We start from the raw sequence: 24757 nt of genomic DNA, 5'->3' as shown, positions 1-24757 counted from the left end.
ATCACCTCTCTGCTTTCCTGAAGCAAACACAGGATGCCACAAAGTGAAACGTAAGAGACATAACATAAGACAACGCACACAACGTCATGTGCATTTTCTTTATTGTTTGATTAAAAGAACTGACAGCTTTATAAATGTATTTACTTTTACACACAATATGCTTTTGTACAGAAATCTTGTAATATCCTTGAAAAAAAAACTTCATTTAACAAAGTCAAAAACCCCCAATGATAGTGAAAAAGTTAATTTTATAAGCTGTAGTATTAGAGCTCTATAATATAGTAAATAGAGTCTTATGCAACAGCAAAAATATGACTCGTACATACGAAGTACAAGTCTCCTCTTCCTCTTTCTGTCTTCTTAGTCGGTGCTGGCCTGGCCTGTCTGCACAGTCACACAGCTCTGACACACCAAAAGGCAAAAGTCACACATGACCTGATAACTCATATCAGCTGCGATCCTCTTCTTCTGTTTCCATTACGCCTGCAGAACTGGCGGCATATTTTCCGCCCCCTAATTGCAGGTACGAACAGACGATCTTTGTGGCGCTTTGGCTTTTCTCCATGGCCTTCCTGTGTGGGACTCATCTCTCAGCCCTTTGTTTCCCCTCCTCTGTATCAAAGGAGGGTAATTTGTTCAGGTGCTCACTGCTCTCTCTCTCATTTTCCCCCTGCTCCAGTAGCTCCACTGTTTAGCCAGCGCGCTTCACCTGAGCCCACGGAGACTTGCCTCTGTCTGAATCATGTGCACCCTGCGCCCTCTTCACTCTGCTGCACACAAAAAAGACAAACGTCAGCCACCAACTTCAAATATCATCATAATCATCATAATATAACTTATATATCGGTTTTAAAGGCATTTTAAAAACTTTCACAGCTCACCTGAGAATGCTGACTGAGTGCCGTTTTTGTCTTTGCAGAGATTTGATTTCAGGGCTGCAGAGAAAGAGCCAATAAAACACCAATAGTCATGCTTAAGCTGAAGGTTGTCACTTTAAAAACTTTTATTGATCATGATCCAGCGCTGCTTATTTTTTAGCACTCTGTGTTAACCTAAAAGACTCTTATCTTTACAGGCTCACTAAATGTTTTATGTTCCAGGCCCACAATCAGCAGTTATCGTTTCTGTCAAGGTTTGAAGAATGCTGCCATTCAACCATGCCTCTTCTTGTGTTCTCTGTTTAGCGCTTCACTGGTATCCAGATCCAGATACATAAATCACAGGACAGGGACCAGGCCGGCTTTATTACACGATCTGTGTAATCTGCACATCTAAGCCGATCAGAAACAACCTGCTTGAACTTTGTACGCTTACTCCACTCCCTCAGCTCCAGCTGCATTGTTTTGACAGTCACACCCTTGGACAAGTGGGACTCAGTGAAAACATATTTAGGCTAATAATAGCACGAGCTGTTTCCTTATACCTACTTCTCCCTGTCATCCTCAAAGGGAAATATTACCTGCCTTTACCTACAGTGAGCTAAACATATATTCTCAGCTTTGCCTTTAATCTAGTGCTTTACATTGAGGTTTTGAGGCTGTATGAGGTGCTCACCTGAGATAGCAGAATTTGGTGCAGGGTTGGTCATCGCGATTGGCACATGTGCAGCGGCCAGTGGATCGTCTGCGTCGAGAAAAAGCACCACCAAGACCATAAACTGTCGTCTTGCTGTAGAGAGAAATACAAAGTCAGTGCCTTGCTCGTGATATAACCAGCCTGCAGACTTTGCTCTTTGATATCTCACTGCTGCCGACTACAGTGATAATGACAGCAAAGTTGTTCTGCAGCGTCTGGGCTGCAAGGCTGTGAGATGTGTCACTACTATACAGGAAAATATGCTCAGAGCCTTCAGGCATTTTTCACGGCGCTTCCTTTTAAGCTCACCTGGGTGTGTTGATCCATATGATGTCCAGGTGGCAGAAATAGTGACACTCTGAGTCCAGCGGGTTAGAGCAGGCACAGCGTTTGGTCCTCAATCGATGTGTTGGGACTCTTTCTTGAACCTCCACCTCCATCTGGTTCATCACTGGTAGACCTAAACCTAGTCAGAGATGGGAAGGGTTAACCAAACACAACATCAGCTCCAGCTAAGTAACAATACCTGTCAGTAGTCTGGCTCACTTTCGTTATTTTCCACATATTTAAAAAGATATATATATATAGAGAGAGAGAAACACCGATCTAGATTCAAATTGATTCTGATCATTTACAATGACCAAGCAAATGAATCTATGAATACTTTGGCATAATAAGGACTCACAAACACTCCAGTTTCTCTTTGTGATTTTAGGTTTAAAAACAGCAGCAGCTTTAAAGGTGTTACAAACAAGCTGCTGTATGTTGCATATTTAACATGTCACTGCGCACAGTGTGGCTGTGATTAATGCCAGTGTAAATATTTGATTGTAGGCTGTTGTCTTACAAAAAACTGTGCCATGAACACCCCACTGAAAAAGAATATATAGCACTTACCATCTTGCACTGAAGCCCAAAGAGTGACGAGAAGCAGAACGCTGCTCTGAGCAGACATAGTGGACGGATGGAGCTCTGCAGAGACTGTTATCCATACAGTTGCAACTGTGTTCTTCATGTGCTGCCAGTGTCTGGTCTGAAGCTGTCTGAACTGTGCCACTCTTTTTTATACATCTCCTCGCCCCTCTCACTTGATGACACATTGAAAGCTCCACCCACATCTGCCTGTCATGGACTTTCAGTGTAGGACCCCAGGATGTGTGAGCTTGTGGCACATTTTCCAAGTATCTGCTGCTCTGGAAGTCATCTGTAACAGAGGTAAATGTCATTTAGAGATTACATTTGAATGACATTTATGATACCGGTCTGATTTTGAATGAGGGATTGCCTGGCTTTGTGCTGGTGGATAAGGTGAGAGGTGGAAGAAGGGGATGGAGGAAGACGTGAGGTCTGAAGAGTTGTTTATCTAATAAAGCGGAAACACGGGGAGGAGGAACAAGACAATGGATCACTGTGACCACTGTGGGAGGGGAGATGCTGCGATATGCTGGTATGCAATGGAGACATTTTAAATTAAACTAACTTTGTCTTCTCAGTAACAGTTTCTGTATTGTATCAAATGATCAATAGAATAAAGGTTAATTGATTTCCAGAATCCCAGCACAATGCTTTTTGTTTCCAAAGATTAACATGCAGATATATCAGAGACACTGTGACCCTTTTTCTTGAGTAATCAAGGCTGTAACCCTAACCCAAAGAAGTATAACATGAAACCGTGGGTGTGCTTTGAAAACTTGTGACACCAGATCAAAATCACGCCCCTCCATCCTCAATCCGTGGTGAAGTTGAGCACACAGATAGTGTGGCTCATCCCTGCCCACATGCACTTGGTCTCTCGGTCAAGTCAAGCCAAGGCAGGTCAGCCATGCCAGAGTCACGCAGATAGCCAAATGGCCGCCTTCAAACATGTAAATACATTAAGTACACGTTGGATTATCACTATTGCGCTTCATTGCTGTCATTTCCCAAATGCTCATCAGCTATCTGATAGGAAAATGAAGTAATGAATAGCAAAATTTTGAGTACGTCAAGCTGTTATGATGAAACAATACATTTTAGCCATTGTTTTTTCCCCATTCTAATGACAGAGGAAGCATGCAAAGCTGCCAGTGACAGATGGACATGAGAGGATGACAGAATCTACTGTTTGTTTGCTATAAGAGCTGATGAAAGCTTACGCATGAATGTGCAGAACAAGCAGGAAGCAGACAGCACTTTTCCTCTGTAGGGCAGGCATGCCCGGAAAACACTTGGATATGGAAAGTATGCTGGAAAAAACACAAGACAGCGACTTAAACATAAAATAGGAAGAGGTGAACCTACAGTGGTAGCCACAGACTGACAGAAGCGAGGCTGCCATATCGCGCCAACACCAGTAGGTGGTAGGTGAAGTGTCTTGCCCAAGGACACAACGACCAGGACAGACAGAGCAGGGGATCGAACCAGCAACCTTCCGGTTACAAGACGAGCTTCCCAACCCTCTGAACCACAGTCGCCCCAATACGTGGTGCACTCTACGGCTCAGCCTCTTTTACACCAACTTGGCACAAGTCTATCAAGTGTCTAGATGTAATCTGACAGTCTTGTTTAGGGGAGGGGAACACATTTTCCTCTTACATAAAAATGTGGGGATTGTGTGATGTGGTGTGACCGCTATCACTGCTGCTTTGTGATTGGGTGAATTCTTCACATTTGTCTCCCAGAGGTTAGTAGTTCAGCTCCCTGAGAAACACAGATGTGTCCTCCTAAAGCACACCCCCGGGGATCGACGTGTCACATTAGGCAGCCCTCTGCATCACTGCATGCAAAGCAGTGGAAAAGACAGCAAGCAAGAGGAATAGCCAGAGAGTGTCTTTATATTAAACCACACAATGATGTCTTTGCAGGCTTCTGTCCTGGAAGCTGTTTACTTTTAATTAAAAATCCACCCTCCTCAGTTGACTCCTTGATAAAACTTCCTACTATCCCAGCAGGGCTCCGTAAGGCGTTGGCATCTGCAATGTTTCGGAGGAGGAAGACGAATCTGTTGCTTCAGACTGCTTTTGATGGACTAAGTGTCTAAAAATAAAAGTGCCCCACTGCTGCCTGTTTTTTAATACTTTCTGTGCAACATTTTATTCACACCAGCTCTCAGGTTTTTGGCTCCTCGTCAAAAAAACTGGCGTGTAACGGCTGAGTAAGCTTTACGTAATCTCTTGCTGGTTGTGTGATTAAACATTGCTGTGCAAACTAAAAGTAAGACCAAAAACACCGGATGGCCTGAGACGCGATGGGAGAGATACTGTTTATCTGAATATTGCCCTGTGTGTTGATCTTGTTTTACACTTCCCGACGCACACCGAGAGTTGCGCGTGCCAGCGTGATCAGAAGATTGTGAGGCTTGATAAAGCTGACCTTCATAATCTCAAACTAATTCTTTAGAAGTGATAAATATATGTGCTTTCATAATAAAAAAAATGGGAGTAACAGAATGACACATATAGACAGTCACAGTTCTTGGAACTTATAACTTCTGGTTAAGAATTAGAAGGTGTGTCACCTGCTGACCCCAATGAAATCTAAAGCCAGTGAGACCAGGAAGCAGACTTGCTCCAGTGGTTCTGAGCTGAGGCTTAGGAGTACGCCCTGATTCTAGCATAGCAGCTTCATGGAAGAGAAATATATTTTTCATCTGAAACTGGTGACATCTAGTGGGGGTGCTGAAGCTGTACAGCTGCCTGGCTCGCTGACAGAAACATCTCGAACACTCAGTTTGATTGTGATTACTGTGCTTGCTGCTTTACAGGCACGAGAGCTCAAAGGATAATCTGCACGAACATATTGTGAACAAACCCTAGATCTTAACACACCTTAACACATATTGAACTGTGCAAAAGTCTTGAGCTTTCTGAAGGTTTTTTCAGTGGTTTTCTTTGGAAGTTGGCTGCTTTTTCACTCATTTTCAGTTTTAAATATAATCTTTACCTGTTAATAGGAGACTGTCATAAAAAAAAAAACATAATTTGTTCCCATTTGTTTAGTTAAATCTGTGGCACATGCCATAGGTTATCTCAGCATGGTGTGCTCCATAGAAAATTGAGGAAACTTGATAAGTGCAGGGCAAACACGGGTTTCAGGTCTAAAAAACAACCTACGGCAGATGAACAGTATCTTAAGTCATGTCATTATAAAACAGAAGAAAACTGGAGGAGATCCTAAGTGGGCCAGACCAGTGAAATTCCCCTTTCTGTCAGTATAAAAATGTTTAACTACACATTTACTCACCACATCCTCATCTAGGTTTGACTGCATTTCTAATAGATAATGGCACATGGTTTGAGCACAGATTAAAAATGCAGTTTGGGGAAGGCTAGGCAGATCCCCACATATTAAAGAGAGGTGAATGAATGTTTATTTAAAAAAGGAGGTAAGGTAGGGCATTAAAAACGAGAAGAAACGGCTAGTGGTGCAGGGGACATGCATGAGGTGTGGGCCTTCTGTCTGACACCCCTGGGCTAAAGCATCTGTGCTGAAGGTCTATGCTCTATACTTACAGAAATTACAAGCTTGCCTAAGAGCGTCCAGCATGTCTTGATGAATAAAGGTTAGATTGTACAAGCTCTGTTTGTGCCTCATGCACTGCATGTTCCAATAAATCACTGCATCCATTTCCCATTTTCCCATCAAAATAACTTCAATTGCATTTTATTTATATAGCACCAAATGACAACAACAGTCACCTCAAGGCGCTTTTGTATTGTAAGGTAAAGACCCTACAATAGTACAAAGCTAAAATCCCAGACAATCATATGACCCCCTCTGAGTAAGCACTTTGGCAACAGTAGATATTTATCATATGATTTTAACGTTTTGTCTGCTTTTCAACTGAAGCCAATGCTGATAATGTTAAGAAATCATCAAATGTGTGAAAACAATTTGTCCTAAACTTGACAAACTGTTCTGTTCAAAATGTTCCGCTAAGGCCAAAAAGAAGAAAGTCACGACCTCAGAGTCTGGTGCATTTTTTGTTTTTATTTCTTTAATGACTAGAAATTTTGCTGTGTGAAATCCGCAGGGCACTTGATCTTCTGGTACCAGCCGACGACTCGGCGTCTTAACTTTTTGTCACCAGTTCAAGATACAAGAACATCATGAAAAAGACACACAGATGTAATAAAAAGTTTCTTCCCCCCCCAATAACAAAAAGTTTAAAAAAAACCCCCAAAAAACAAAAAACCTTGAAACAATAATAATTATCATCAAAGAATAATAAATAAGAAGCACTCTTCCCTGTACAGACATATATTCTAGTCTAAAATCTCTTGTAATAAAAATAGAACTTCAGTGCATTTCCTTTGACACATTTCTGCTGCCCCTTCAGCACGTCTGCGATACAACTCTTAGTTATCCTGGCATTAAAGCAATGGCCTTTACAAAAGAAACAATCAAGGGACAAAGTATTAACCCTCCAGAAGAACATTTTTAAAAAAGCTGATATAAAATTTCACAGCCTTCTCTTTACTATACATCTCAAAAACACAAACCTGGACATAAAAGGCACAAGTAACTACAATTTTCAGTAATACTGGACAAACAAAAATGGAATTCTTTTTGATGAACAATTTTGGTCATTTACAAATGTATTTCTATTCCTTTCACATTGACAGCCCTGTTTCCAACAAAGTCAGGACCTGGATAAAAATGTGCATAAAAACAGAGTGCAGTTAAATGTGCACGTTTTGTACCCTAATATGAGAATAGCAAAACTTTTATTACTTTATATTCTTACTGTGGTTTTTGTTATGCTAGATAAAAGAAATCAACACACAGACAGGCAACCATGACGTGAAAAACTGGTGCTATGGTTCGAATACTCAAAAACTTCTTTAAATTCTTCTGTAAATCATGGATGCTGTGTCCTGCAGGCTAAAGACATATACATCTGGCTTGTGCTAAATCAGGTTTAGGATCAGCATGTGGTGCTATGTGGATTGTCTTTTTTTAGGCATGGTGATATACATTCTGCATATGACCATGAAGGCACCGAGGCTCCATCCAGGTGCCAGCGCTGCCCGCCTCTCACTCAGACTGCTGCAAATATTTTTCTTAAGAAATGTAGAAATAAATATAGCAAAATGATCCCAAAATGTTCTGAGTATTAAAATTGTGTTTAAAGCAAAACTAAGAAAAAAAGGTGCTCTCAGAGTTATAGAACGCGGTGCCCTCCTTTCCACAACACTTGGTGTTTTAAAGGGTTGTGCTGCTGTCCCGAAGTTCTTTAAAGATGGTGCTTAACATGACTTCAACTTAAAAATGTGCAAATACAATTCAAAAAATTAATGTTTCTACTTTCAACATTTGTTATATTGTCACCAATTTTCAGTTTAATGTGAGATTTAAATCATTTGCAAATCACTGTATTCTGTTTTTATTTTACCGTACATTTTACAAAGTGTCAAAGTGTACCAGCTTCCTTTGGAAACAGGGTTGTATTTACATTATTACCATATATATATGTATATATACATATACATATACATATACACACATATATATATATATGCACAAACATTGTTTTCATAAAGAAAAAAGTGCATCTTTATAACAAACCTGAATATTGCCAAAACAAACATTTAAATGAACAATAGTATTGAAAATGTATATAAAACCCAAAGCAATTACAAAAAAACAAACAAACAAACAAACAAAACAGACTAGTGTAGCAAACAATAAAGCAAAATGGGATACACGATGCATCGAAGTGTAGACGCTGTCAAGTTCTCTGGTCTCTTGTGGCGGAGTCTCCTTTAGCTCCTCCCGCCACCATATCACTACCAGATGTTCGTTCCTCCCTCTCTGGCTGTTGTCCGATGACACTCGAGGCTACCGGGGGTGTTAGACTAGGGGGTGCTCTTGAACGGTCGTCACTGGCGCAGTGCTCAGTGGTCTCAGTAGAGGACCCGTGGGTGTGGACGGAGCTGTGCGAGCTGCCATATTGCTTTGAGTCTGTGGCCTCCAACTCTGGTTTGGAAAATGTTAGTGCTGTGCTAAGACCTTGCTGCCCTGACTGGCTGGTTCCTGCTGTCTGGTGCTCTGACCAGTGGTCTCCAGGAGTCCTAAGCCCTTGAGTCCTGGGGGTCCCGCCCCAGTATGTTTCAAACCTGGCCAGTGATGGCCCCTCCATTGGGGGTGATGTTGGGGACGTCGGGGTAGTAGCGTGGGACCTTGGTCTTGCCTGTACAATTTGGATCCCTCCTATTGGGATCATCGAATAAGGGACCTTGGCTTGCTGGGAGTGCATGGGAAGATGGCTGAAGATGTTGTCTGTTGTCTGGAGGCCAGGATAACCCTCACAAGTGGAAATGCGAAAAGCAGGTGGAAACAAGCTGGTGTCTGACCATGTTGGCCCTTCTCCTGCTGTTCTGCTTTTCTCCTGTAGGTGGAGCAAAGACTATGTTATTGCTAGCTCATGAGCCTGCTCTAGTACACAAAGTCCTGAGAGCTTTTTGAGAGACAGTGTAGAGAAGACATATGGATTGCTTAATGTTTCTCTGGTTAAAAGTGCAGCCACATATCTGTGACTCGTCTATGAACTAATTAGAAAATAGACTTACCACTCTCATGTGACTACCTGATGTACCAGGGTTCTCCCACGGTAAGTACCCAGGGGTTCTGTGCTGCATCCCCAGGGGCGAGGGAGGCGTTGGAACCTGTGACGATCGGTAGCAGCTGGGTGAAAGGGGAAGGAGAGGAGAAAGGGGTCTGATGGGAGAAGGTCCTCGTTCGGGGGAAGGTGAGACATGTCGGCTGGGTGAGGGGAGCTCTGTCCTCGGAGAGAGGCTCTGGATGGGTGACGAATACTCCAGGCGGGGGGAGAGGCTGCGGCTGGGGGAACAGCTCTCACTGCTTGGGGAGAAGGCTCTTGGAGATGCTTTCCAGCCTCGCCGGGAGAACACTGCTCTCCTGCTCCCCGGCGAGGCAGCTCTTCTGCCGGGCCAAACTCCACGTGGGGAGGGCTCCTGACTGGTGCAGGGAATGGGACCCGGAGGCTCGGGGTCAGGAGTGCCTTGCTTCGAGTGCCTGCTGGAGCTTGAACGCCCCCCTGTTGATGGGTGGGTGTCAGACGATACAGAGGACGGTGGGTTCTCGTGGGACGTGGACTCCTCTTCCTCTTCTTCGTCATCGTCGTCGTCGTTGTCTTCGTCGTCATCCGACTCCTCCACGTCAGAAAACTGATGCTCCTCCTGTTCCTCCGAGCCGCACACACGCTCTTCACTCCCTGCTGTTTGTGCAGACACAGAAAAACACGCAGACTTTAGATATCTATTCATGCCAACACCATGGGCCCTAAAATCTCATTTACTGGATGCGCAAAGTCGTGCAATAAATCCTCACACAAAAGTCACAAAACAGCGATTTACAGGAACAAGCACAAAGCGTGAGGACAGTCAAAGCAAAGGACAAACCAAACCCGGCACCCTTCAAACGCACTTTATAAATAGACTGAGAATGAAAAGGAATTTAATTGAAAAGCGCCATGCCTCTATTCACAAACTATCTCAGCAGCCTTGTGAATGGAAAGACAGTTTAAATGGCGCATCCTTGGCTGTGATGAGTGTAGTCTGTTGGCAAGAAAGAGACAGCGAGAGAGAGGAGGGGTTGCAGAGGAAGGTTAGGGAGGAGATCGTGAAGGCTTTGAGGCTTTTCCAGCTTTGACGGGGAGGTGTCAGCTGTGGCAAAAGGGCTCAGCTTTGTTTCGTTATATACCAAGAACTCATCCTTAAGGACAGGTTACAGCAGCCAGACTGTTGCAACAACATCAGGACGCTGTGGCATGTTCTGTATTCTTCATTTATTTATCTTATACTTTTTCAAATTTCTTATGCAAGGCCAGAGGGAGGAGAATAGAACATCGTGTTGCATAAGCTGTCAGTGCTGAACAGCTACTATTCTTCACAGGCAGGAGTTCATCCAGCTGTGTACCAAGATTTCTCCACAGGGGGAAGGCAAGTATGTGAGATTCATCCAACACCTGAAGTACCTGTTTCCTCGCTCTCCGGCTCATCCAATGATGACTCAGATACACCCATTGCCTGGCATTTTTTCCCATGAGCCTTTGACTTCATGTGTTTTGTAAGGTTTCCTAGGAAGAGAAAAAGAAAGAGAGTTTAAGACAAATGAGATGATCATTTTAGCAGCACAGCCAATAATGTGATCACTGGGCAAAAACAGCATTTTTACATTTAGGACCAAAGAGCTCATCACGTTTTAATAAACAGAACCCAAATTTTCCATTCACCTTTGGTTTTGAAGGCAAAGTTGCAGTGTTTGCAAATGTATGGACGGACATCGGTGTGCGTTTTGATGTGCTTTTTCAGCATGCTTGGCTTCTTGCAGCGGATGCCGCACTCTCCGCATATGTACTTTCCCCTGCCGCGACCTCTCACGTAAACATACTCCTCGTTGGACTTATACCTATGAGAAACAGACAGGTAAGAGATCAGAGACAGCAACTTTAAGGCTGCATTTATTAGATTTTAGGTCACTTGAGGAAAACCGGAACAAGCTGTAAGCACAACATTCACATTACCCCATTTGCAAATTTATCACGGTTATGGTGAGCAGATGCAGGGCAACATAACATTTAAGTCCAGTAATACCTCCTCTTTCTGATTTTATGTCTCTGTCTCATCTCGAAAAAACATTTTCCTCTTTATCTTCTAAACTGGTGCAGTCCCTGAATGTGTTGCTTGATGTGAAAGTGACAAGACCGGTTATTTCTGTACTGAAAACAGCACCACTATAAGCATACATTCACTGAATGAGTGTGTGTGTGTTACTGCTAATAAATACTCATAAAGTGAACTTGAGACCAGAAACAAACGAGGCAGATGCAAAATAATCAAACAGGAAGTCGACTTGTTTAGATGTTTGCTTCGACAGTCACACTCTGACAGACAGAAAACACTTAAGCATGGAAGAAATGAATGAGTGAATGAGGCATATTGCATAAAGCGCTATATAAGAACCAATTCATTTACTATTTGCCATTACATAACAACTGGGGACTAAGTAATCAGTGATGAGAGCCATTTTTTCTGAAACTGTGTCCAAATGTTCAGGCATTTCTACAATATATACAAAGGTCCGCTAAGCAGGGTGTGAAAGCATAACAGAAAACAATTATTAGCAAAAATATTAGAATGAGAAGGGTTAGATTAGAATCAGCAGTTAACCTAACCCCACTAACTGCATGTCGTTGAGGTGTGGGAGTACCCGGAGTACGACTGTGGCCTCACAGCAAGAAATACCCATCTTCAAACCTTCTGCTCAGCGTTCAGTTTGTGTGTTTTTCCTTCCTGCGTGATTTTAAAAAGCTTTTTTTATTTTTATGTCAATATAATTCAGCTTTGATCGTTGTTCATTAACACTTAAAAAACATAAAAACTTCAGACTGTGTATTTTTTTAACCTTTTAAAGTCGATTTGGCACTTAGTTGTGATGTTTTAGCTTTGCGGTATGGGCCTTGAGATTGCAACAGGGCAACGAATGTATTCACAATGACAACCCATTCAGCACAGAGCAGAACGGCCAACCTGAGGAAAACAAAGGTAATAGAAAACCGCAGATAAAATATGAGACCCGCTCATCCAGATAACCTCAAATTTGGCACTGCACTTACTCGTGTCCTTGGCAGCGCACCTGCCAAGTTTAAAGTGGATCTGATGAATGTTTGACGAGATAGGATGAGATAAGACAGCCAGACACACATACACATATTTCTTGATTTATCTGAGAGACAGAGCATTATGTTCGCCAGCTAGTTTTCAGTTAAACCCTGAAAACAGCTGCTAGGAGCCCAGAAGGTGATAATGAAAGCTGCAAACCCCAAAGCCCAAAATATGCACTCAAAGATACTTGGAGGATTACTGCAGAGTGCAGTCATCATTCTTTCTTCTTTCACATTGCACTGCGAGCAAATTCAGTGATAATAACAAAGATAACTGTGGAAGTTAGTGATTGCAGCACAGATACATGCACAAACACACACACACACACAAAACTGAGAAACAAGGCTTTCTTTATGGTGCAGGTTGGGGAAGCCCCACCAAAACCCCTTCAGCACTGAGTCCCTCCACTACACCCTGGTGCAAAGAATAGCAGCTATTCTGCTCTGAACGGGTGGCCCTGCCAACAACATCAGCGGCTAAAGAGAGGGAAGGGAAGCCTGGCTATGGCCACCAACCTAAAATAGATACTACATATAAAAATCAAGCAACACATTTAGGTCTACTCTATAAAAAACATTGTTTATGCACAAACTTCATGTTTACCAAAAGGCTATTTGTAGACACGGCGTGGCACAGAGGTCTTATATCTGAATGAATTGTCCTCTATGAAAAATCCACTACTCATGGGGAAACTCACAAATCATTCTGAATTGTAAATATCCAATCTGTGCCGACTGTGTCTAATTACAGGATGTCACGACATCTACGAGACACCAGGCTGTGAATGTTCCCCGTTGTATAACAGAACCAGTAACGGCAAATCATAACAAATTGTTACACAACTGTAAAATAGCCTCAACAGTGAGAATGTGTTGTGTTCATTCAGGAGCTGGCTACTGTTTACCTGCCGTGTATTTCTTGCTACTGCTAAAAATATCCACCCACATATCCGAAAAGAAAAAAAAGTAAAGTAAGAGAACTTCACTTCAGTTATCTAGCATTAAATCAGCAGCATATCTCTCGGTACATTCAGTCAAAAATCATGTTTTAGCTTTATGAGAGCCTTGTTGGATGCTGGGAAGAATAATGCTTCTAACCAAAAGGAGCTACTAAAGATGATTAAAACATATTTAATCCTCATTTGAACAGAAAGAAACAGAATAAACTAATATTTTTGTCCTCAGTCTGTCTGAGTGGCACGGGTAAAGTGTTACAGGGTGTAACAAAACATGCATGGTTAACCATTTGCACCAAAGAAAACAATCATGTTTTTCACTGAATCAGTTCAGCTGCTGCCCACATAAACTTCCCCAGACTTTCACAATGACTAGTAAAAAGCATTTATTGTTGCCCATTTTCTGAAATCGATTATTGAGATGACAGTGTGGTACTATTAAACTCCAGAGAAGCCTGGAAGCAGATAAAATCTGGCAAGCCACTGGAACATAAACAAAGCTGCATGATACATATTCATAAAAGACTGCTTTCTAGAATGAAATGAGTGGCACACAGCTATGATTTCAAAGTCTTGACAAAAGGGAGACAGGGATAATGAGTCGGGATGAAAAGCATTCTGTTCTCTTCAAGATTGAGTAGCTGTGACCATTTGCATGCATGGTGGAAACGCAGGAGAACATCAAGGAGCAGGGATGAGAGACAGGAAGGACACAGAGGAGGTTTTGGAGGGAATGAAAACAAAATAATGTGCAGGTAAGTGAAACTGGAAGAGCTGCCAGAGAGAAATGGGCAACACCTCTGGGGTTTTTTTGTGGATGAAAGTGCACTTCCTGAAGTTCAGTGCCTTATCTACTGTTACACGGACAGCTTCTTTACACCTGACATTCATGCACCTAAGCAGGAAATGCAGGGTGTGCCAAGTGTTAACACTCTGGAAGAGAAAAACTCAAAAATAGAAAATTTACCAAAACCAAACCAAACCAAAAAGAATACCAGTATCATAGGAAATTATCCACGTAAGGCAACATTGTATACCTTCCTTTTATTCTTTTCCACTCAATTCAAATTTTAAAAAAACCCACGTTTTTCAAAGTGCTGTACAGAAAACAACAAGGGAATAGATAAGAAGTACATAGATATGAGATATAGTGGGTGCTAAACATGCAGTCACAGTCAAAAAAGGCACGGGAGACACAGTGAGCAAGTAGGCAGACTCGAATGACATTACGTAAAAACAAGTTTTAAGTCTAGCTTTCAAAATCTCAGTGGAGGGAGCAGATTTGACTGCACAGTTTGGGGGCAAACACAGAAAATTCCCAGACTCCTCTGAGTTTAAATCTAGACCGAGGGACGGTCATCAGCTGACTGGGGGGACCTGAAAGCTGAATAGGAGTGTAAGGAACGAGTCAAACCATGAAAGGCTTAGTGGACAAACAGGAGGAAATCATAAAATAAAGATTTAATCGGATACATTTAATGGGGAAACTTTAGCTCGGAATACTCAGACCTCGGGAATAAAGCACTTGGTGCTGGAGGAAAAATCACTCAGACATTTGTGGAAAGCATTTATGTGTTATCCTGATCTGGTCTGTAGACAAATATGACAGCCTCGACTGTGACTCTGACTGCTTGCAGACTGCTTCATACTGTGCCTCCGTGTGACTTTTTATAGCCATAAAAATATTAATGAGAGCCTCACAAAGTTGGAGACAACCTTTTCCGCCATCTCACACACACAAACCCACACATACACACACAGACGCTGCTAGCTCTCCAAATTAACACCTCTAAAACACAGACATTCGTGCCAGCAGTGAGAGGAAAAAGCTTGGCTACAGGTACAAATGAAGTCCCTCTGGACTCGTGGCCTCCCATCTGTTATTGTATTTTCTCCATGCACTCTTGTCAGCTCTCCATAGGCTGTTTTGCAGTCAGCGGGCATTGGTTTATGAAGAAGTGTAATGAGGAGCTGCCATATTTTGAAACTATAGAATTAAACAATTCTTACCCTCCTTCAAAGATGCAAACCCGAGAAGGCTCGCTCTGCTTGGAGGTGGATGGTCTCTCCACTTCTCGCATCTCTTTATTTTCTTCCTTCTTTTCAGGCTGCTGCTGTTCCTTTACTTCAGTGAGGGTGCTGGGTGGGGTGGCATGTACCTACACTCAAGACACACATGGGAAAAAAATTCAAAACAACTTATAATAAAATGTTAAGTGCTGTTAAAGCAAGATTCAGTATAATTCCAGTTGTTTATCATTATGTTTTTCTAATGGCACAATTGGTGACCATGTTAGAAAATACTAGCATAGTATGCTACTATGCTAGTATGCTACTATGCTAGCAACCTAAAGAGATGAAGACCGCAGAGCTTTGACTTCTAAGATGTAGAAGTATTCAAGAGAAAAACAGACCGTGAAATGTTCTGATGTAAGCAAATTAAACATGGTCAACATTTAAGTGGAAATGTATGTTTATTGTGTTTATGTTTACCTCTGACACATGCGGCGTCCTGCTGTTTTCAGGGGCCACTTTGACTTCGGCTGGAGTAGGGGCCGTAGCCATGGTATAAATCTCAGAAGTGTGCTTCTGTTTAGAGCAGAGCAGAGACAGGGCGACCTTTGTGCTGATGCCTGGCAAGTTGGGGTTGTGAGCGCTGACGCTCCAGGTTGAATAAACTGAAGTGCGGGGGTCCCTCTGGGCAGATGGGTTGGGTTTAACATACTTCTGGTAGCACCAGTTGACTGAGGTTGAAGTGTGGAGGCTGGGGAACGAAGATGCGCTTGCGCCCACCTCCACAGCTGACACAGCTTCCTTTTTTTGGGTGATCTTCTCAGTTGTTTCCTTCTCTTCCACCTTTTCTTCCCTGTCATTTTTCCTTGGCTGGTCTTCTGGCTGCCCATGCACATCCACACTCGTTACTTCTAATGTATCCGATTTCTTCTTTTCCTTTTCCAGCTTTTTCCCAGTTGCCTTCCTTTCTTCTTCCTGTACTACCTTTGGTTCCACACGGCCCTCCTCCTCTTCTTCCTTATGGTGGCCCTCCTCCTCTTCCTCCTCTTCTTCCTCCTCTTTAACTCTTTTCTGGTGACGCTGGGCTTCTGTGCTGAGCTCAAGACTGGCTGCAGGGGACAGCATGCGCTTACTTCCTCCTGCCCCTAGTGGACCGTATCCATCTCCAGATCCTGAGGCCAGCTCTGATGACAGAGACAGAGGAAGAAGGCTCTTGACATCTGGAGAGGGGACTTTCAAGTAGCTCCTTTGCAGTGTCTCCCGTTCCACCTGGCCCATGATGACCATAGCCGTGCAAGAAACTGGTTCCTGTGAGCGGGTGGAAACCAGAATCTGGGAAAGTGTGGTATACATTGCACTGGCATATGTGGGTATATGAGTCTGGAGGCGTACTGGCACCACGAGAGACACTACTGGTGCAAGCTGTGCCAGGCATGTGGCGATGACCGGCCTCGGGTGGTGGTAGGAGATTGTCACAAGGGACTCCTGAGTCAGTGAAGAAGACACAGAAGAAATGGGGGGTCTGCTTTCTGTAGTTTGAGGAGAAGAAATGTGTGTGGTAAATCTTGGAGGAACGGGCAAGTACATGGCCTGGCTCGATGTATTCCTGGAAGAAAAATGGCGAGGAAAAGGGGGAGGAAGCTGATGGAGGGGTATTCCCAACCTTTCAGCCATGTGGATTTGTACTGGATGTATCTGTACAGGCGGGGATTCTGTGTGTGACTGTAGAAATGCTCTTTGAATGATTTGGGTGGATAGTACTTCCGATATGGCTGTGGTGACCGGGAGGAGCTGGGACAAAGACCCTGGGGGAAATGCTTGATGCCCTCTGGGGTGCAAAGGAAGCACCTCCTGAGAGGATAAAGAAATTTGTGGCTGTAACAGCTGCAAAGCCTTTCCAGTGGCATCGAGGCTAAACTGGGAGCTTACTCCAGTGGAGTACAGAGGAGAAAGATTAGAGTAGGAAGGACCAGGTTGCGGACTCTCTGCTCTGGGCAGCTGACTAGTTCTGCCTCCTACTTCCTGTTCTGGTTCCCCTAATGGAGCATGCTTCACTAGAAGACACTTTCTCCTTTCCTTCCAGGAGGATGCAGACTGCTGAGGAGACAGGGATCCATAGTCAAAGGACTTACTTCTGATCTCTGGGATCTGCTCCGTTTGTTGTGGACTAGCTGGGGCCTGCTCTGAGGCTGAGCGCCTCATCTCCTTGTGGCTTTGGTGGTGTTGGTGAGAAGCAGATGGCACCATCAACATCTGGGAACTTTGGCTACTGGGAGCTCGGGCAGCTTGCTCTGATTGTGCTACATCCTCAAAAGAAACAGAAAAGTTTGAAATGTTGCTTTCTTGACTGGGGCTGCGAGGCAAAGACATAGACTCAAAGCTGGACTCTCCAGAGGACTGGGCAGCTTCTGCCAGCCTGAGTCTTTTCTTCTTTGGTGGCAGCTTCTCTGCAGGGAGCTGGGCCAATGTCTGACTTCGTTGAGGCCAGTGGAACTCCTCTACTCTCTCTGCCTCCTAGGACAGATACATTTTTTTATAAATTTAGTATTTAAGTCAATGGTAATGATGCTAACTTGGACAAATGCATTGTATGAAGACTGTAAACAAGCAAGAAAAAAAAACATAATTCAAAAAGGTACATTTACCTTTGATGAGGATGCTGTCAGCGGGGGTGACACAGGTGGCATTTCAGCATCGGGCTCCACAGTAACAAGTATCTCCGGCACTTGAATATTTGGCTGGCGGATGAGGCGAGATGTAGAGGGTGATGGTTTTGGCTCAGGTTGTGTTTGCTGACTCTCTCTGAGGTCTGGATCTTGACTTTCCATAGATATACTCTCTTGCTTCTCAAAAGAGCTAGTGTGTTGGATGACAGACACACCCTTCCTGTCCTGCTGCTGCTGTTGGTTTGGTTCAGTCTGTAAGGAAACACCTAGACACAAGCAGTAGAAAAATTAGCTCCCATTATAGGGCATCAGTATTGTGCTTTTGAGTGATGCAACTTAGCATTTTGTGGATTCTATTCCCATCTACTGTACAGTGCTACGGGTTACATGGTAGTAGTTTTTCCCGCTTTCTGTTTAACTATGTTAAGACAGTGATGTAGTTTTAGATATTCACTGCTTTAACTTTTAGGTATATGATAATCTGCATGTCTCAGATGCTAAAATGGCATAGAAAAGGTCTTCAAGAGAATAGCTGTATCGATTATGCAACTTAACATAATGATTTTAGCTAAAAAAAAACATATTTTGTATGTATGAGAGACAAACCTGAGAGGGCCTGCTTCTGCTCTGGTCTGCGTGGTACTGGAATGAGGCCTCCAGAGCTGCCAGACACAGCTACAGATCCAGGACTGGGAGGATCCTCCTCCAGACTCTCCTCTTTCCTCCGCTTCCTCACAGCCATGGCTAACGCTCGAAACTTATGGTGCATCATCAGCGGGCGATCTACACTGCACGCTTTGCTTGCATCCCTGCTCTCTTGCTCCTGCCCTGGGCAGATGCTTCTGTGGGCCTCGAAGACTTCACTCTCTTGAAAGCGGGCCCCACATGTTCCACATTCAAACACGGCGGGACTCTTTTGCTGTTGTTGTTGTTGCTGTGGCTGTCTGGGTAGTTCGGTGCCTCTTGTTGAGGAGGAGGAGGATGTGGTGGGACTGGGCTCCTCCAACATTGACTCGGCTCCCAGGGGAACCTCTATGGCAGGCTGGCGCTTGAGCATACGCTGCGCATGGCCGATCCTCATCTCTGCGACCACTGCTTGCTGCTCATCAAAAGATTGGCAGAGGCGGTAACCTCTGGGTGACATGGTGCCAGAGGCAAAGGGCTCTCCTTGGCTGGTTGATATTGGCATTGAGTGGCTTCTAAGCAGAGGCACTGCTGACTGGTCCTGCGTACCCGGTGGATCAGCGTCAGGATTATGGATGTGCCTCAAACCACTGGGGCCTGCGGCTTCTCCTTTGGGATCAAAGGCATAGGGGTCTTTGGGGGCAGTAAATTTGGGTGACTCCATGCTGCTCTTCCGTGACAGGGAGGAGCGTCGAGGCTTAACGCTGTCAATCTCACTCGTGTCTACTACTGCTTCATTGATAGTGATGAGCTTGGTAATGTGTTCTATTACTTGGGTTTTGGGTACGGCGAAGGAGATGTTCTTCTCCTCGGTTCCTGAGGGTGAGGAATGTGAGGGATGAGGCTGCTGCTGGTGGGGACTCCGCTGCTGCCCTCCCAGCCTTCCATATTTCCCTAAAATAATTTCTGCGTAGGTTTTGGCACTGGAACTAGGAGGGCTAACTTGGCATATGTCAGTACTGCCTGATCCGGAGAAGTAGCCCGACTCTGTGCTGCCTTTACTGCCAGGCCCAATAGAAGAAGATGATGTGGAGAGGGAAGAGGGTGGGTCATCTGGAGAAGCCATGGGCCCACGTTTTCTCTCACTAAGCCTCAGTGCAAGTCTTTGCTTGACAGCGTGGGAGTCTTCAGGCCTCTGGCTCTCCTCTGAGCTTCTCAGGCGCTCCTTACCTCCTTTCCTATGCTGCCCCAGCATCTCTTTAGAGGATTTTCTGTGCTGGCCAGTCTCGTCCTCAGACTCAGTGCTTTCTCCCTCTGTGTGTTCCTCAGGGTCTTCTCCAGCGCCACTGCCTTCTGCACCACTCAAACTGGGCTCATCTCGACTGGATGCCAGACCCGCTTTAATACGATGGGCATGGGACTTGCGGTGTTTGTATAAGTTGCTCTTGGTCTTAAAGGAAAACCCACAGGGCGCACATGGGTAGGGTCTTTCTCCTGTATGTGATCGTATGTGTTTCTGAAGAACGCTTGGCTTGGCACATGGACGGCCACAGTAAGTGCACACATATTTCCCTGGTTTTTGTGGTTTCTTCTCCCCTTTCCTAGGTGAGCTAACCCCTTCTAGGCCCTGTTGACTGGAGTGAGTTGGAACGCCGTGAGCATGCTCACCCTGGGTGGAGGACGTAGAGGGGAGGGATAAGGTTGACGAGGAGCTTGTAGAGAAGAAGCTGCCTCCTGAGGGACCTGGGGTATCTGAACGCTGCCATGCTACTGCTTGCTGCTGCTGTAACCGAAGCAGGTCAGTGCGCTTGGGTTGGCGGTTTTGTAGGCGGCCCAAGGCTCTGTGTACAGGACGAGGATTAGAAGGCTGCTGGGGTTGCTGAGGTGGACAAGAGCCCAATGAAGATTCAGATGTCACATGCTGTTGCGCTTGCCTTCCAGAGCGCTCCCCATCAGCCGGATGGCTGGGCTCAGCCTCCATAGAGTGGGGAGGAGACCTCACAGACTCGTAACGAAAGGCTCTCGGAGCCTCATTGGTCTAACCGCATGGCAGCAGAGAGGTCAGAGGCATAGGAACATTGACAGACTAAGTTGTAAATCAAAATGGAGCACCTTTTTCAGAGTGGGCCAAAAGTTATGCAAGAGGACAAAATGAGGCATCATTAAAAGGTGCCCTGGAGCCACATGGATGCAGGTAAACATGGATCATTTCTCCGTTCAAAGCAGCTCTGCTTCTATCTAGCCTCAGCCATTTTAAAAGTCCTCCCAAGGTCTTTTTTGCATCTTTTTTGTTCGTTGGCAAGACTGTTAGTTGTTCGTCTTTTAAATGGGTCTAGAGAAACAGAAAAAGCAAAGGAAGCAATGAAAGCACTGAATGAGAAAAAGGAAAATTAATCAATCATCAAGCAGATTTCTTTCAAAAAAGGTCCATGTGAAAATACTGTAAACATAACATTTCCCTTCTTCACTTTCCAGCAAAGTTCCTCTAAATAAAACCAACAAAACAAGACAAAGTAGCAATTAAGGTCCTGCTGTTTTGACTGCAGTCAAAAGTAAGAAATCAACAGATCATATTTAGAAACAGAAAACACAGTGGGCCCTGTGAGGAAGACTTAGTGTGCTTTTAAAAACCAAAAGAGTTACACCGATAAAGGGGAAGGTCAAAATCATTGGTGTCTTATTAGCAAATGTCATATTAAAATATACTTCCACATATCATATTATGAGAAATTGGGCTACCTTTCTTGCTACTGAATTGGGTCAGTGTTGTCATGACGACACTGACAAGGTAAGTGCATCAATAAGTTATTGCTCTCATCTGTCCTCACTTAAACTCTTATTAAGATAGTGGGTACTGCAAATCTATATTAAAATGCAAGGTCAAGCTGTTCTACATGGGAAACTGAGCATGTGCTCATCTGATGTATGCACACAACCCCAAGGTGTGTGCACAGCTCTTGAGTTCCTTAGACTGTGACAAATTAGAAATTAAGACTTCTACTCCAAACAGTGGAATCACAATCATATCTAACTGACGGCCTGCTTACTGGGCAGGAGTCTGAGGAGCCCGAGGCCAGAAAGTCAACATCCAAACTACAGGCACCAGAAAAGGAGACCGCAGTGTCAGGGCAAAGAGTCAAAACAAATGTTCGAAATATAGTCCTTGCATATCTGATCTGGCACCGAAGCTCAAGGGTGTAAATGAAGGGGGTTGTTTTCTAGTGGAGAAGAAGAACTTGACAGCAGCTGGGTGTCAGTGTTAGCCTCTCGCACTACACTGCCACCAGGGTGCAGTGTTTATGAGTAGTGTCTTCACACAGAGTCTACAGTGACACGGTCCTGTAAGACCTTTCATCTGCTCTTTCACACTTACACTACTAAAAAGCTGTGTTTATGAGGAGCCAAGTATAGCTCATCAGAGAGTCAGAGATGAGGCTATGATGAAATTTCATATTTTATCAAGATGTATGTACTGCAATATTTCCCCACTTACTGCCAAGCCTGCACTCCATCTCAACTCAAGACACGGGATTCTTGTACCAAAGCCAATCAAAACACACTGTGGGAATGGATTGGGTCAATCATAACATTATTGCTGAGCAGCCGTGCCCAACTGCTTACAGTCCCAGCACAGTCACGTCCAGAGTATCAGTCACCATCTAAGACGCTGATAGTGCTTACAGCTCCCTGTGTCGGAATCTGCGCTTCACTGCTCATTGAAGGAGAACACCACGTGTGTTCACTTCACAGCTGCAGACCTCTGCAACAGTGCAGACAGCATGCACCTAACGTGCCGCACAGATACCGACTGAAAGGGGGTGAAAATGTACCTATTTCCTATTATACATGCATATAAAGTACTAGGAAGGAGAGAGCTGAGGAATGAGGAAGAGAGAAAAGACTGAATCAGTGATCCAGTGGCTGAATAAACAGACCCTGCAGAAGACTGCGGCTTAAGGTGCAAGGGGTGGCAAGGCAGCAATGACAGTTCTTTATAACGAGCTACGCTTTTACTCTCTCCATATGTCTAGAAAAACACAGCACAGTCAGCCTTCATTAGAGCCAGTTTAAAGTGGAATAAAAAGAAAGTGAATCACTCTTCCTCCTGGAAAAAAAGCTCGCTAGATTCTCAGCTCCATTTCCACGTTTCCACACATCTGCTAAGGGCCCATCATCTATCTGTACAGTGTGTGTTTCTCTAAGCAGACTAGTGCTTTGATTACAGCAGACTTTCACCATCAACACTCAGCAATTACACGACATAACAAACCAAAACAGCATTAAAATTCTCCATCTTCACTTTTCTGGCTTCCATATTCTCAGTTTTACGCGAGGACTTTGTCTAGGGTTCAGCAATAGCTTTTGTGTGTTAAGTCATGGGGACACATTACTCCCCAGGCCCAAATTAAAATGAGTTAGATTGTGAGTAAATGAAGAGTTGACAGACTGAAGGGTAAATACCGACACGCTTAAGAAAAGAAAAATGACAAACAAATATAGTGGGTTAAAGAAAAGAGAGAAAGAAAAGGACAAGGAAAAATGTAGCCAGACAGACAGTTAAAAAGAAAGTGTGTAGAAGGACGATTCTGTGCAGTGAGCATGAGAAAAGCAGACAAATAGCCTTCCTTAACCCTGCCGTAATAAATGTCTCTCTTCATGTAGTCGGCTATCAGGGTGTAATTTTAATGATCCCAAGCATAGCTGTTGATGCAGCCCTTAAACAGGGCAATTAGAAGGCTTTAAGGTTGGGAAGAGCACTGCTTACATTATTCATGGCAGTCTAGACTGCCAGGTTTGAATGGGGAAGCACACAGTTAAGGCCTTCCCAGGAAGACGAGGGAAAGGAATGCAAAAGTCTAGGCGACATTAAACCCTAACACACACACACACAGACGCACAGACTCTTCCGCTTACAGAGTACATACAGTGAACAGCACTAGCCTCCTCACAGCAATGCCTTATAATACTTAGTAGCCCCAAATCCACTCTGACAGATCTGACCGACCAATCAGCCGCAGCGCCCCGAGGTGACCTACCCCCGTCAACCGATCCTCCTGTAGTTTGATGAGGGGTTTTCCTTCCTCATGATTCTAATACATACACTAGTGTACTTAACAAAAAAAAAAGATCACATTAAGACCTTGTATCATACTGATGAGGGTGAAGCAAGGTCGATCTTTGCTCTATTTCTAGACTGAGGTGCGAGCAGGAAGTTGCCAGCGCAGCTGTCATACAGTGTTATATTCTTTTTATCGGTGATGTCAGATCAAACCCCACCCCCCGAAAAAAAAAAAGATTTCATCTGTCCTGAACCATTGTAGCAGCCTTATGGTGCATTCAGAGATTTGTGGCGTGAACTAGTTTTTTATATCTGCTCCAAAAATGCGATAACCAACCAGCTCAAAAAGACGAGAGGGCAGAATGAGTGAGCAACGAGTGCAGAGTGTGTGCGTGTGTGTGCGTGCAAAAGGGGCTTTGTCAGCAGAAACAGACGTTACTGCAGGTACCCAAGGGAGCCCTGACACACGGAAGAGCTCACACTCCATCTCTTTCACACACACACACACACACACACACACACACCCACGTGCTGTCACACACCGTCACACCCTGTCTCCACTCATCATCTCTGCCCAGCAGTTATACTTCTAAAACTGTAAAACCCTCACCAGAAAATGCATGTACTTAGCTGTGGTTACACATTGCAGCTTTACCTTTTTTTTATCTATATATAAGTAAATGCTAAAATTCCAGAGAAAAACATTATTTCAGATAACTTGTCTTTCAAATAACGCTAAATATCTGCAAAATAATATGTTTGGCTGTTAATTACTTTTTTTTTCCCTGTACTGGTTTCGATTAACATGTACAACAACGCAACTAACTTTCATTCTGACTTTCAGTATATCCGTCACTTAGCTCAATAACCACCACAGGAGCTTTGTCAAAAGTTCAAACTTGACCCACGAGGAGGGTTTTGTGTTCCTTCGTCATATCCTCATCGAGACTCTGACATATTCATGTAGCTGGTTATGACGGATAAGATTAATGCATAGGAATACTTTGCACTCTGATAACTAATAAACCTTTTTACGTGCTGTCTAAAAAAAATCTGCTGTCATACCCTTCAAACACACAAACACACAGATCTCACCCCATCCCATTCTTTCTTACTGGCAGCAGCCTGGTGCAGGTTCCCATGGAAACCAGCCTACTCTGAGCAATGGCAGATGGAGAGGGAGCTGGAGGTCTAAATT

At 44.1% G+C, this 24757-nt stretch overlaps 2 protein-coding genes across 4 annotated transcripts in view; both read right to left on the bottom strand.

Annotated features, from left to right (window-relative positions):
• Positions 1–233: 233 nt before the first annotated feature.
• Positions 234–2545, bottom strand: LOC146658545 (endothelin-2). The gene is made up of 5 exons (XM_085421697.1): positions 2473–2545; positions 1885–2041; positions 1555–1668; positions 882–935; positions 234–770 (listed from the first exon to the last, which is right to left on the bottom strand). The coding sequence occupies exons 1-5, from the start codon at positions 2528–2530 to the stop codon at positions 692–694; spliced, it is 462 nt and encodes a 153-aa protein (XP_085277823.1). The 5' UTR covers positions 2531–2545; the 3' UTR covers positions 234–691.
• Positions 2546–6534: 3989 nt separating this feature from the next.
• hivep3b (HIVEP zinc finger 3b) overlaps positions 6535–24757 on the bottom strand; it is a 38529-nt gene continuing 20306 nt past the window's right edge. For all 3 annotated transcript variants that reach the window (XM_085422208.1, XM_085422209.1, XM_085422210.1), the window contains 8 exons: positions 18483–20832; positions 17856–18142; positions 15691–17724; positions 15208–15356; positions 10811–10986; positions 10553–10654; positions 9126–9793; positions 6535–8944 (listed from right to left, as the gene is read on the bottom strand). In XM_085422208.1, coding sequence (XP_085278334.1) covers positions 8285–8944; positions 9126–9793; positions 10553–10654; positions 10811–10986; positions 15208–15356; positions 15691–17724; positions 17856–18142; positions 18483–20481 — 6075 coding nt within the window. In that variant the 5' untranslated portion in view covers positions 20482–20832 and the 3' untranslated portion in view covers positions 6535–8284. The remainder of the gene's footprint in view (positions 8945–9125; positions 9794–10552; positions 10655–10810; positions 10987–15207; positions 15357–15690; positions 17725–17855; positions 18143–18482; positions 20833–24757) is intronic.

The sequence above is a fragment of the Rhamphochromis longiceps genome, linkage group LG11, assembly GCF_057381845.1.
Source record: "Rhamphochromis longiceps isolate RC_006_pf linkage group LG11, R_longiceps_female_GT1.1, whole genome shotgun sequence".
In the NCBI taxonomy this organism is placed as follows: domain Eukaryota; kingdom Metazoa; phylum Chordata; class Actinopteri; order Cichliformes; family Cichlidae; genus Rhamphochromis; species Rhamphochromis longiceps.
The sequence above is the reverse complement of the archived record's forward strand: the minus strand, read 5'-3'. Positions and strand labels throughout refer to the sequence as shown.